At 38.9% G+C, this 15,130-nt stretch overlaps 1 protein-coding gene across 1 annotated transcript in view; it reads right to left on the bottom strand.

The window, feature by feature from the left end:
• Positions 1–15,130, bottom strand: part of TMEM163 (transmembrane protein 163) — an 88,038-nt gene that overhangs the window by 71,242 nt on the left and 1,666 nt on the right. Inside the window, exon 2 of the mRNA XM_063161630.1 lies at positions 11,369–11,488. Coding sequence (XP_063017700.1) covers positions 11,369–11,488 — 120 coding nt within the window. The remainder of the gene's footprint in view (positions 1–11,368; positions 11,489–15,130) is intronic.

The following is a 15,130-nucleotide window of genomic DNA, read 5'->3' as shown; positions in this document are numbered from 1 at the left end:
AGTAACTGGGTTACCAAAACACATCAGGAGGAGAACCACGTTCCTCAAAACCCACCAGCCCAAAACACATCACTCAACAGCAGAGTTACCTCTGCACAGGCAACAAGAAATCAAACACATCTAAATGCATTCAGTACATTACAGCATTAGAAATTCTGTGACTTTGAAATAGTTCTCAGAAGTTAAGCAAGTTAAACCACAACAAACTCTGGAAATTATCCCACAAATTATCCCACAAATCATTAGGTCTAATACTGAGATGGAGCAGCCAGCAATGCCTTCCTCCACATACAAAATTCAGAACATGTCGTCACTCTGAAAGACATAGGTTGTATATAAGTGTATCAGCTCTTATATAGCAAAACACTCCCATTTTTGGCAGAAAAATTAGTTACCTTTTCATTTATCAAAGCCTGATGTGTGCAGATGGAGAACGAGCTTATGGCAGTAAAATAATTTTCCCGAAGCCACAAAGAAAGCTTGGGCTATGCCCAGGATTAGAACAGTCCCTGGAGCAAATTCTTGGCCCAGCCTCTGTGAACCTAGCAGGATCTGAGTTGTTAATTCACCTTTTTTCCCCAGTGTTTAAAAATGCTTGTGAGAGTCAAGATAGACTGCCTTAAGCAAATATCTCCTTACAAAAGTGAGAAAACTTACTACTAAAACACCAAAGAAATGCAAAACAGAGTCTGAAAACACTTCTTCTAGTACAAGTTCATCCTATCATTTCTTATGCTTTAGGGACTGATGCTTATTTGTTTCAAATTGAAATAAACCCATGGAAGTAAACAAATCTCTGGCTTTCAGTTGAAGATCTGTCCCTATAAATTACCCTAAGTGTATTCAGGTGATTCCAAGTCTAAAGATTCCATAAGCCATTAAACATCACTTGCAACATTATCCCTTAAATCACAGCCTCGTTTTCATCCACCAGATGTTTCTCAGCAGGCAAATGTACACACAATAACCCAGTGAGTATCTCTTAGTGGGAGAGTAACAGGAAATTTCACTTTCAGTAGGGTTTGCTCAAGTGGCAGGACCCAAAACACAAAAATTGAATCATTTGCCTGCCCACTTCTCAGTATCAGATAATTGTGGGTTTGGTTTTCTGACACATTCACAGGCAGTAACTACGGGTTTCCCACAATCAGAGCTCTTGTGGTGAGGGACACATAACTATGATTTCTACCTCTTTAACTAAAAATCGTAATAATTTAATTTGCTGACTTAGTTTTTCATGGCTAGAGAGGATTGTTAAACAATCTCTCCTTGTTGCAGGCAATTGCACACAGAAATATCAAGTCATGCTAAATGAAAAGGAGACACAGTTTACTATTAGTTTTTAATGTGCCACAAAAATGAGCAGATGAATTGGCTCTTTTGGGTGCTATTAGTTCCACACAGTTAGACATTACAGCCTGATACATGTCAGCCTCAGCAGCAAGTCAGACAATAGGGATGTCTCTCAGTTTGGGAGGTACACAATAATCCTCTGGGCACACACACAGCTTGTTTCACACAACAAGCTGAGACTGATGCCTTACATCTGCCTTCCCTGCTCCTGGCAGCACGCTCCAGCACACATGCAAATTGATGCCCATGGACCAGCACTGCTGGAGCTGCTGAGCAGCTTTCCCCCAGCCCCTGAGCCATGGATCTAGGAAATGATCTGCCACCACTGCAATCACCAGCAGTTTTGTCTCTGGCTTCCTTGGCCAGGTCTGATGCTGGGTCCTTGGCTCTGCCCTGTGCCTTCCATGGAGCTGTGAGCAACTCAATTCACACTAAATGTGAATTTAACATCAACATTTCCAGTGTGCCTTAACCTGTCTATTGTTCCCTACCAGAATGGGATTACATGGAGTTTTGGTTTTTTTTTCCAACTGTGCATCCTAGTTGACACTGCAGGCTGCATTTCCATCCTACTAAATCTCCCACTGAACAATAATAAATCTTTCTTCTAAAATTTTTCTTTTCAGATCCTGGGGAAATGTGACAGTGTTCACAGGGGTTCAAGGATGAGGGAAGAGATGAGTATCTGACTCCATGTTTCAGAAGGCCTGATTTATTATTTTATTATATATATTACATTAAAACTGTACTAAAAGAATAGAAGAAAAGATTTCATCAGAAGGCCAGCTAAGAATAGAAAAAGAAAGAATAAGTAACAAAAGCTTGTATCTCAGACAGAGAGTCCAAGCCAACTGGCTGGGATTGGCCATTAATTAGAAACAACCACATGAGACCAATCCCAGATGCACCTGTTGCATTCCACAGCAGCAGATAACCATTGTTTACATTCTGTTCCTGAGGCCTCTCAGCTTCTCAGGAGAAAAAATCCTAAAGAAAGGATTTTTCAGAAACATGTCTGTGACAGAGAAATACTGTTGTCATTCTTTGGCCATTAAACATTTCACTAAAGAATGTGATCTGTGGATGATGCACTTAGATGTGTATTTTCTTCACTTTGATACATTGCAAAGATGCATTGTACTTAACAGTTCCTTGAAGCAAAACCTTTAATAGCAGAAGATAAACAATCCTCACATCTGATGAGAAAATTCCATTTAGGATTCAGCCAAAGATCCTGTTCTGCAGTAGATGTTACTCATTCTCAGCATCACACCTGGCACAAAAATGGCTCAGAGATCTCTCCAGAAAGGAGAGCTTGTGGTGCAAGTGCCAAAAGCCACTTATCCTGCAACAGTTCCTGGAAGGCAGATGCCTCTTGTCTACCTATTTTTATGGTATCTGTCAGACCATCCCACTTCCTCTGCAGTTCTTCTGTCTAGCAAAATACCAGCTGGTTATTTCTGGTCATTCTTCTTTGACTAAGCACTGACTAATCTGCTGCTTTGAACTCTGAAGATAAGCTTCTCTGTCCCTTTTCCTGCAAGATCCAAAGAAAAGAACAGTAATGGAAGTCAGACATGAGAGTCAAAAGAGATACACAGGAGGTCTTAATGGTTTTTCTGAAGAAGACTGCTTTGTAAATGAAGGTTAGGTCCATTAAAAGTTATCTTGTCTTTCTCAATCTCCAGACTTCTTGTTTCAGTGTTTCATAAAGACTGTGATGATGTTTATCTGAACCAAATCAATTTGACCAGGTTGTACCACCCGTTTAGCTCAATCTATAAAAGTTTTCCAAGCTTTAGATTGAGCAAACTGGATTTTTCACACAGTATTTCACGTGTCTCCTCTCACAGAGTGTCATGGCATGAGACCTACAGGAGAACCCATGTAGGACATGAGGTTTATGCTCTTGCTGGTGGCATTTTCAGAAACCAAAGTGGGTTTGTTCACCTCTCCAGGGTGGTGCCCCCATCCACACAACCCCACTCTCTGTTATTTCCTCTGCTCCCACTCTGTGAATCCCCCCCAGCTCTCACCAGGCACCACTGTGGCTTCACATCCAGCTCCAAGGGATGGAGCTGCTGGAGCTCCAGGGCAGGGTAAAGAACACATATTATTTATGAGATTATTTTACTAAGTCCTCCCACAGTGCAGTTTTAATAAAATGAGTCATTCACAAATAATATCCTGCACTGAGAAAGTATTAAAATCTAACGAATTTCTACGTTCAGTGAAAGGAACTCAAACACTGTTGATGAAAAATCACAGAAAATAAGTGCCAAAAAGGGAACACCAAGCACCATCAACCTCCACAGTAAAGCAAAAGTTATAAAAAAATAACTGAGGTACCGGTTTGAATTTTGTTGCATATTAAGTTGAAAAACATGAATATTTTAAAATTTCTGGCAGAAGAAACCTAAGAAGAAAGCTGTGCACTGATTTTCATTACTTTCACTACCATGACCACGAAGTTGGAATCCAGTAGTGCTTTAAAAGCTCACAAAATTCAAACAATAAAGTGAAACTGCACAATGAATATTAAACATACATTTTCTGTCATTAATATTGATTTTCAGCTCCAGATACGGAGAATTACAAGTTCACCTTTGCCAATAAGCAAAGAAGTGCATTTTTAGATTGGGAAAGCAGGGAAAATATGAAATGATCTATGAAAACCAAATTTTATTGGTATATCAGGCATTCATAAAGAAATTTGTTAATATATTCATGCCTTTGCACAAACCTGCAGCAGCTGAGGCACTACTTTGGGGAAGTAATTCTACAGCAATTGAAAATACATTTGGCTTTTCAGACTGCAGGGATGGTCCTTCAAAGGGCAAATGTACACCCACTTGTGTGATGCAGCAAATACAGCAAAAGCAACAATTGAGACTTTTGCTGGAGGATCATTTATTTTCAATTTTATACATAAAATTCAAGCAGTTTTTTTATGGATAACAGTTAACACCAATCACATGCAATAAACTTAATGTTACCTTTTTTTTCTCCTGTCTACTTCCATCTGCTTTTAGTCAAGATATACATTTTTCACTCACTACAAGGTAGGGATGGCTGTAGGGAACATCATTCCCACACCACCAAGTGGTCTGCACAAAACCCTCCCCATGAAGTGTTAAATTCTTTTCCCATAAGAAAAATTAACCCTCTACCTACACCTGCCCCTAATGGCACAGTAGAATTTTCTCAGGGATAGGAGTAGGACCCATGATATCCATACAATTACTTAATAATAATAATTACATGTGGTTATTTACACTTATTTGTATATTGCACCTCGCTACACAACTGCATTCTCATCATTGGAACCTCTGAACCATCACACACAGAGTTGTCTTTGACAGAATCCAATCAGGGATCTGATGGCAAAAACACCAAATTTCAAGTGTCTAAAACCTCTTGCTATAATTTAAATATAACACATATTACCTATGTTACATAACATAGATGCCAATTCATTTGAAAGATGTTACCATTCTTACTGGTGTAAATGCTGCACAGACTCATTCCAATTTTCTCCACACAAAATAAATCCAAACAAAACCTTGGAAAGGAAAAGTAAAACAACAATGGAAAGAACTGTGATTGTGATTATTACACCAAGCAGCCTAAACAATGTACTTGCACATTTCTCACTCTCCATGAAGTCGTGTTACAGTGTTGGTTTTCCCCCATCATCAGCACCCTGTTTTAATTCCAAAATTCTTTGGAATGATCATTTCTCATGAGAAAAAAATAACAACTTAACGTAAGTAATTATTAAATTGCAATTTTCTAATGCAAAAATACAACAGACCAGCGTGTTTTAAAGGTCAGCATTTAACCATCAATTCAGCTGTTTTAACAAACTCCCACCATAGCAATAATTTTTAATTGTTTGCTGTTCAAATACATTATATCATTATCTAGCCTGTTCTAGATTTCACAGACTTCTACCATCATTTTCCCTGCCAGCTAAGGAAAAGATTTCATGAAGTGTGAAGCACTGCAGATTTTAGACCCACACTTCTGCTCAACAGCTATCAGTCTTGAACTTGACATCCATATGTTATTTTCTCCTCCCAAGAAAGTCACTTAGAGCTTTGTGTGCCTGGAAAAAAAAATAGACAGGCCTTTACTGGCCTCTCATTTCATTTTCAGTGAATGAAAATTGCATTTTGTTGCTATTAAGTACAGACTGATCTATACAAAAGGCTTCTTCTGCCAGGGCTGCACAGGCAATGGATTTTTTTGTCCTTTTGCTTTTATGTGGAACATGGTTAGGGGTTTTTTGTCCTTTAGCTTTTATGTGGAACATGGTTAGGAGTTTTTTGTCCTTTAGCTTTTATGTGGAACATGGTTAGGGGTTTTTTGTCCTTTAGCTTTTATGTGGAACATGGTTAGGTCCAAACTCCATTTTCACCTGTAACGAGGATGACAGGGAAGCACAAGAGTGACCAATATCAGGATCCTTCCTTGGGAATTTGAGTTCCACATTTCATTAACACTTCTGTGAGGCTGCAGCCCTGAAGCATCTGTCTTTCTGTAACTGATGTAATTAAACACCCTGAAAAACAGGCAAAGTGAGGGATCTGTAGACTACCATGGAGGAGCTTTAGTCTCTATTTAGTCTTTACTTGGTTTAAAGTGCTTGCATGGAATTGTGACTTGAAATGTAAGTTTCTGAATAAATGCAATGTGCTCTACTCAAGAAAATAAAAATCTAAAAAAACCCTTCTCTCGGGTCTTTAGGAGTGAGAAATGCAGTTCTGTATAATTCCTTGAAGAGAAAACACAAAGACCAAGACTTTTCACATTTTCTGTGATCCTGGAGAGCTCTGTTAAGGTTCCCAGACGAGACACTCCAACCTCAGCCTGAGCGCTGAATACCCATCATTTGTCTGAAATTATTGACCTTTAAAGAATTAAATATCCAAACTAAAGAGCCTAACAACCATGAATTCTTCCCCTACATTTTTCTTTAGTAGTGTTAGTATGATTCACAGCTGTGCCCAGGGTGCACTAAGCATTGTGCAAACATCAGGGAAAGCCCACATATATTTAATTTTTCAAGCATGAATAGAAATGGTCCACAGAGAAAATGATATATTCATCAATAAATTAATCAGTTGTCTGAGATGAAGAGTGACAGATTGCATCAGTACATCCACACATGAGCATCCAGAGAACAACAATTTCAATTGCTCAGTGTTTGTTCCATGTAATTTGATTTGCATGCACCTGAGTAGAGGAAAACCAGTAGTCATGTCCTATAGCTAACCCACATGAGACTTTATGACTCAGTGCAGTCATTCCAGTGAAAAAAGTGGGCCTGGATACACAATTTCTACATTTGCTGGCATTTATAACTGTTAGAATCTGAATTAGCATAAAGCATTAATCTGAAAGCAACACCTACCCTGAAATTTGTAAGCATTTGCACCATATATTTCAAACAAAATGCCTCCCAGTATGTGGGAGCTCACCATGATAAATCACCTTTCAGCGATTCGTTCTGAAACACAAATAATTTTTTATATAAAATCAGTGTCTGCGTTTACATTTAGTATCTTATCCATGGGCTGATGGATAAGCTAATAATGTAAAATACTCCCACCCACAGAATTCTACCTGCTGAGTTTCCACCTGTGATACAGACAAATGAAATTCACCTTCTCAGAACACCAGCACCTCTTCCTGCACCGGACTAAACACACTGAACACTTACCAGGATGTGGATTTTGCTGCACTTGGTTATTTCTGTGCAGCTGAACCTTACCTGTGCCTGTGGTGAGCTGAAAGGGGAATGTCCAGAGCAGCCCTGGGACAGATGTGAGCAGCCACTCCCCGTCCCACCCCTCTGCAAACAGCCCCTGCCCCTCTCCCAGTGACCAGGGCTGCTCAGACCTGCCCTGGCCAAGCCCTTCACAGAGCTCTCATTGACAAACCCACACATTCTGAGCCTTCCCTCAGCCCCTGACCACAAAGAAAGCCCTCAGAGCAGAGTTTGGTCTGTGCACTGTTCTGATGCAGTGCTAGTGCTCCTCCATTCACCGTGGAACAATTTTGGCTGATCACATCAGGAAGATGAATGAACACGATGCTTTCTGTGAATCACAAGTCTACACTGGACAGAAAACAGCAGACAGAACAAGATTGTTTTCTGCTTTGACAATATTATCAGAGATTAGCTGCCTGAGCAGAAACTGAGCTGCAACAGCAGAAGCTATATTTGTATATTTTTCAAAATTACGCTTTAGCAACATAAATGTCAGGAAACTAAGTATAATGGGTTTCAAAACACCAGAGTTCTACTCCACCTGCTCTCCATTATGATTCTTAAACTAGGCTCAGTGTGAACACACAATACTGCAGCTACAGAAAGAAATAATAGTTGTTATTATGAAATGACTGCAGCCTTATACTACAGAGATATACACTGCAAAAAAAAAGTTATTATTCTGTTATCACTCTTTTCTCTGTTATCATTCTTTCCTTACATTACTGTAATCCAGAAATAATTATATTAGAACTATTATTCTGGCACTTACTTGTGGTGCTAAGGAATAATTTAATGTTCATTTTAATAACTTTTATCATGCTCACTCTGTTTATTGCTATATATTTATAACAAAGTAAATCCACTCTTGATGAGAATTCTACAAGTATGCATATTTCAGGCAGCCCTGAAATGAAGAGCAAAATGAATTTATTGACCAGGCATTGATTAGCACTTGATCATGAAAGTATTGCACAAAACAACAGTGCCAGAATATTTTGTGAGCACCAAATTTTCACCCACTAAAGATGATAAATGGGCCTCCACTGACTTCAAGGATCTCACACATTTAAGTCTACAGAGATTTTACTGAAGCCTGGTGCAATTTCATGCTGGAGAGCAACATCTGCAGCAGCTCTCCGAGCCCTGAGACCACAGTGGTAGCCACAGAGTGCAGGAGCAGCATCAGAGACAGCAGCTGGAACTTCCAAATGCTCTTTTACGAGCATTTCTGCAGTAAAATTAAGTTTATTAAGTGCTTGACAGTAAGAGATCTGTTCTTTCAGCTAAGTGGAAAAGCTGATTTCATGGTCTAAGTCCTGCTTGTCAATATTAGTGAACGGAAGGTGACAACTTCATTTTCCCCTTCAACAATGATTCTGCTCCATACCCAGCCTAGCCTAGCTCAGCTTCCTCTGAAAGGGTGGTCAGGCACTGGAAAAGGCTGAACAGGGAAATGGTGGAATCATTATCTCTGGAATTTTTCAAAAAATGTGTGAATGTGGCACTTAGGGACACTGTTTAGTCATGAATGTGGCAGTGCTGCATTAACAGCGGGACTCACTCATCTTAGAGGTCTTTTCCAACCTTAAAATTCTGTGATTTATGATCTCAAGCCTCGTTTGCCATAAACATTATCTAATAAGGAAACTACTTTATGTATTCAGATCAACATGAGATTTTTCAGTCTCCTTCAAAATTACCAAGTGAAAGATCAGAATTCCTTATTCAGAATAGGGCAGCATCATAATCCCACCAAAAGAAAATACTCCATACCAGTCAAAATAAACCATTCCAACTTACTCTAATGCTGGAAAAACACAGTGCTGGAGGCAACTAGACCAGCCTTGAAAAGAAGGGAGGGGAGTGGACCATAAAAAAGGAAAGAAATCTGCTTACAAACACTTGGTTGGAAAAGGAAGCTCCTGAACCTCTTCCTTACTCTCCACATAGGCATCACTCCCCTCGGCATTTTTCCTACAGTTATCAAATAACATCAGTTCCCTGCCCTAATATCTTGACTGTATCATGTGGGACACACTTGCAAGAAAGCATTTTGAAGCCTATAAGGGGACAAAACAGGAATTTAAATGAGGAATTTCTAGGGGAGTGAGGAAGAGCAGTGAGAATGGTCAGTGTAGCCTGAAAATTACCAGAGCAGATCCCTGTTTTTCACTGAAATGGAACATTAGGGCTGTATTTCCAACACTTCACCATTACAGACAGGAGGCAAAATGGAAAGAGGATGCTTTAAATAGCAGTTGTTTGCAGATAATTGTCAGTGTTAGGTACCCAAGTGACAATTAGATATTTCTATCAAACAGGCAGCAAACTCTGGTCACCTGGCATCTCTCCCAACTCATGGATTGGCTGGGGGAACCTGCTAAAAGGACAGCACTGAGGATGAGAGCAGCCAGTGCAAGGCAGTAAAATGAACAGAACTTCATGAAATTGCCTGGGGACAGCAAAGTGACCCCAGAAGTCAGTGTATTTCCTTCAAAGATTGAAAAATTTTAATAGTAAAGACATGAAAAGCCCTGGCAAGGCTTTTGTGGCATGTAAGTTAACTGCCAACTACCTAATAAGAGATTCCATACAGATTTAATATGTATTTGTGTGCTGATTCCTCTCTTACTCTCCATAAATTTAGTCTCAGCAAACCATGGGGACAGACACATTCCAAAAACATATAATTAGTTACTGATTTCAGTAGTTCAGTGCCTATCCCCTCCAGCTGAATATGCAGCCACAGGATATCCAGACAGGCACTACATTCTTTGCTGTTTGTTTCTCCAAACACTAACAGACTGCCAAAAAACAAGGAAAGAAAAAAAGAATTCAGCCTAAATAATCTTTAAAAATGTTTTTAAGGATCCTTTTAAAAGACACAGTTTTAGTTATTTATATTACACTTAATTCTTGCAACCCTGACAAATGAAAAATAAAATTAGGCGTATCACAATATTCCTTAAAACTATAGTGTTAATATAACACTATATTACAAGGTTATTCTGTAACTTAGTATTTACCTTTATGTTGCTTCAGTAGCAAAGACAGACCACTGTATTTCCATGAAGCAGAACAAAATGGAAACTTGTTTCACTCTCTTGTTAACATTCAAATTCTTTACACTGTCAGATTCCGCTTTCAAGTGTCCCTCCTCTATTTTCTTATTTCTGAACCAAGTTATTGTTCCTGTGTTTCCATATAAATTGCTCTGTGTAATATGTGCTGAGTTTCCAGAGACCATTTGGTCAGGTTTTAATCACCTCTCCCGGGAGCTGACACCAACCTCCAGCAGCAGGTCATACAATGCAGATCAGAATAACAAAAGACATGCTGCTGTGATTCCAAAATAAAAGGGAAAAACAATACAAGTCTGTCTTTATCAAGCTTAAGAATGATGTTTTGGGACTTCTTTGATTTTCTCCCAGACAGAACCTTCCTTTTGTTTGCATTAAAGCATAAATTCAATCACTTCTGATTTTTCCTCTCTCTAAAACAGAGAATGTGCCACCGAAAATATTTTGTTCCACATTCCACATTTCTTTTTGTCTTTCATGTGTTACTTAATTGCCCAAGATACAAAGCTCGTATTTTGCAAATTTGCATTGAACTCAAATTTGTATTTACACAATTATGCATTTTTTCCTGTTTTGAAATAAAAGAAATAGATTTTAATTTTTCCCATATAAAAGTGATTTGGATTTTGTTTGGATTTTTTTTTTCCCATTCAAATTCTTTGTATAAAGGTAAACTAGAAAAACGTCATGGAACTTATAGAAAAACACTGTTCAAAAAAGAAAATGGAATTTCTCTTTCAGATTAGCATTGTTTTAGGCTATCTGTCAGTGTAATACAGATAAATTGTAGCATTCCCACTACAAATCTCAAATAGATTAAGATTTGTCATATTTGACCTCTTTGGCAAAAGACAACCCACTGCATAATGATTTTTACACTGAACAGTTCCACATGTATAAATGCTAGCAGGAATCAACATCTCCTGTTTCTTTCTCCGACCTTCAACAATCCCATACTCTGCAGAAAAAAACCCAACAGTTTTACTAATTTATAAGCACCATGCAGACACAGGCAGTCTAGAGAAAAACCTCTTTAGCAGTTGCAAAGAAAAATAAAAAAACATGAGAAAGCTTCTACAAAGAAAGAAAATTCTAAGAGACCAAAAGAAAAACAAAAAGGAAGAGGTGTGAAATTTAAAATATTCCCAATACTCACTGAAAGCAGCCACTGCAAGAGCCAGTGTGACAATAATGGAGACCCAGGAAACCCACAATGCCTTCTTTCTGTAGCTCTGAGCTTCATGAGGTTTTAGCCTTGTACTGCTTTCTAGTAAACCTGACAAGCAATAAGCAAAGAAGGTATGAACAATGCATCGCTCCTTCCAAAAACACAGCTGTGTCAGTTCAGCCCTAGAAGACACATTTGCATTCCATATTACACACAGAAGCAATACAGAACCAAATCCTGCTCACATTATTAAGGTGAAGTGAATGAGGCCACCAGAAACATGTGAGTAAGCAAGAAGAGCACACACAAGCTGTTTTGACTCTGCACATCAATCCCTCAAAAAGAGCACTGCATGCCAGTCATGGAAATTCACAAATCAATGTGATTTCCACCTGTACCTCTGCACAAGAAATGGCTCAGTCCTATTGTCCCTCAGATCAGAATCTGTTTCAGAACCTGAGGATCCTGGGGCTAATTAACACAGGAGAAAATCTCCTGCTCACCAATCCCAGTGGAATCACCTCCCAAAGCACAGGGATACACTGCACATACTGATCATCAAAGCACAAGTGGGCATGCCCCAGAATCAAAGCTGTCACAGCTGGAAAAGCCCTTTCAAGCACCTTGTCCTTCATTTGGGCTAAGAACACATTCCCATCTAGAACTAATTGAAGAACCAACTCTGTCCTTGCTGCAATGGGTGCAGAAGGCTGTTGAACACAAAGGAATGCTATTGCTTTTTCTCTTTTTTGATGCTTTCAGTCTGTGCAAGTCTTTTGTCCACTGAGCTTACATCACAGAGAATGCAGGTTAAACATAAATTAACGTTCTTTGGCTTTTATTCTCTCAGTCTGAGTCTAAAGCCACTTCTAAAATACACTCAGAAATTTACAAATTTCCATTTTGTAAATCCCATTCTGATTACTTTATGTTTAATACATCCATCTAATTTGAAACATACACTCTTTGTCACCATTATGTTTCAGCTCAAATCTGCTTAACTGGAGAGAAAACCTGATGGCTTTAAAATTCTTAATGAGTTACTCCAGAAGATGTGGGTGGCTCCTCTCAGATGATGAGCACTTTTCAGAGGGATTTGCCTGCACTGAATGCATTGAACTGACACACTGGTTTAACAGCATGACTTTCAGTGGCTGCTCTAAGGTCTCAGACAAAGGGTGGAGAACAGGGGCTGTGTCAGACCAGCCCCAGATTAAAACAGAAGAGCTGAAGCTGTCACTGTCCTCACCTTCCCCAGTTTTCTCTCTGGTGGCTATTGCCACTTTCAAGGCAGGGACATCTGATCTGGTTCTCAGTGTACTCCTGAATCCACACCATGCTTAACCAAGTTTATTAACCTTCACAGATATTACTTTCAACTGACTGTAATACACTGGCTGAAAACTGCAATGGTTTTGGAATCAATTCAGAACTGAATCAGACATCTCTGCCTTGGGGGCAGCATTATGTCAGCAGAGGGGCAGGCATCCAGGGGTGGTGAAATTTGAGCCATCAGATTTTATTCTGCCACTTGGATTCTGTTAAAATTACTGGTTGTAATCCCAGCATAATTGGTGGGATACACGCTGTCTTGGAAAAATTCTTTATGCCTTTTACACCCCAGTTACAATAAAGCACACAGAGTTTCTTTATGGGAGTTCAGAAAGCCACTCTGAGAATTTCATGCTTGTATTGTATTTTTAGAAAATTTTAAATATTATGACACTTTGTGCTACAGACTCCCCCCTTAATGAAAGAATCTACAAACTTAGGACCAGGAATCTACAAAATATAGGAGCAGGCCCTATACTGGAATTATGTCTATTTCTTATTACATGCATTCTTTGTCTAATACACGAAAACTGAGAGATGCCAACTCCAAAAGCCCTGAGTCTTTTACTGATAGTGTTGCACAGCTATTTCTCACATGCCTGCTTTCATTTGTGTGAAGCATTTTTTTTTCCCCACAAATGTTTGGCCTATCTTCTGCTACTATATATAACGATGTACAGTTTAATTGCTGTCTGCTATAAGTAATTCAGCAACACATCTTGAAACATAGGAGGGATTTCTACTAATCTAACCCTAGAGAAAATACATCTTTCACATTGTGTGTATTCATCCCTCCTGTCCCCTCCCCAAACAAGGATTTCAAATTATGGCCCAAATCTTCTTGGAACATAAAGCAAAGGTTTTCTCAGCCAATTTTAGCTCTCAATATTTCCAACCTCAAGTAAACACAGATCAGAATGACAGATATCCTCACCTGTTTCTTTATTTTAATACATCTTTTAATTCATGGCTACAACTCGTACTACCTGGGAAGCCCAACATACATGGTTGATACTAACAAATCAAACAATACCCTAATTAAACTGAGGGATGAATAACAAGCCCCAGAGCTAGTGCAGCACTCCTGATTACTATTCACATGTCAAGCACGTGTCCAGTATGACAGAGACTGCAGTCTTTATAAAACTCCACCACTTCTGCCGTGTGTGCGCGTGTTTCTCTGTCTCTCAAAATGGCTGGCATACTCTGGCTGTCAGCGATGTGATCCCTTCCTTCCTGAAATAATTCAAATACATTTTCTGCCTTTAATATTTTCACCCCCAAGAAAGATCGTATCATTCTTAGGAGTGTCCTGAGGCCAGCACACAGAGATACAAACTCATTCACATGACTACCAAGCCCATAGAATGAAAATTATTTAGAGGCAACAACAGCTCATTAATTTACACACAAGAACAAAAATCACAAGGTAAACTTCCATATTTCTTCACTGACCATAAGAAAGCAAGCACCCACAGGAGGATGAAAGTTAATCTTTCAGTATGACCTGCACTGCTACAAAAATAAAAAGCTACCATCTACAAATGGAATTCCTCCGCCCTAAAATTAACATACTGAGTAATTTAATTGCCAATAATTTATTTAACACATGGATATCCTTGAGGTATAGAAAAGATGAGGAACTGATTAAATTCACTGGATTTTTAAATTATCTTTCAGCATCTTCACATATTAACAGATTTTCTTCCCATAAAAAAATCAGAAGGAGAAAAAAACCTGCCTAACAGTTGCAGAACACAAGCTTGGCATATTTGTGAAGTGATTCTAGGATATTCTTTACCATATGCTGACTTACCAGAAGTACTTTTCTATTTGGCTAAGGGATCATTTTAAAATGTCATGTTAGAAATTGTGGAAGAGATAAGGCTAATAAAAAACCTGTTCACCTAAGGATGTTAATTTAAGGGTCCCATCCACAATATTATCACCGATTTTGGATCTGGCTCTTAAAGAGCAAATATCTAGTTCCAAAATTTAGGGTTAGTATTTATTTTTAGCAAACATGGAAGCATCATCTCTATAACTGGATCTGGTATGATTCACTGGAAAAGATTGTAGGAAAAAGTACAATCTAAAAGGACAGACTGCTAACATTTTCAACAGGGACAACCTGCAAAAATCATACCAGATTTCCCTCCACAATGAAATTATCCTGGTACACATGGAACCAGTAACTACAGGAAAGGCAAAAAGAAAGGTACTGAAGGGCCATAGAAAGAGCATAGAGGCAAGGAAGAAAATTAAATCAGCAGCTTTAGCTTCATCTCCCTCATAGAAAGAGGTAGGTTAGGTATAACAGACACTATCTTTATGGAACTACCCTTAATGCCAAAGGGACAGCTTTCACCTTTGGCTCTGTCATCCTGGGCACTAATTAGAATTTTCTGTACCCAAACT

Source organism: Melospiza melodia, chromosome 8 (genome assembly GCF_035770615.1).
Source record: "Melospiza melodia melodia isolate bMelMel2 chromosome 8, bMelMel2.pri, whole genome shotgun sequence".
In the NCBI taxonomy this organism is placed as follows: domain Eukaryota; kingdom Metazoa; phylum Chordata; class Aves; order Passeriformes; family Passerellidae; genus Melospiza; species Melospiza melodia.
The sequence above is the reverse complement of the archived record's forward strand: the minus strand, read 5'-3'. Positions and strand labels throughout refer to the sequence as shown.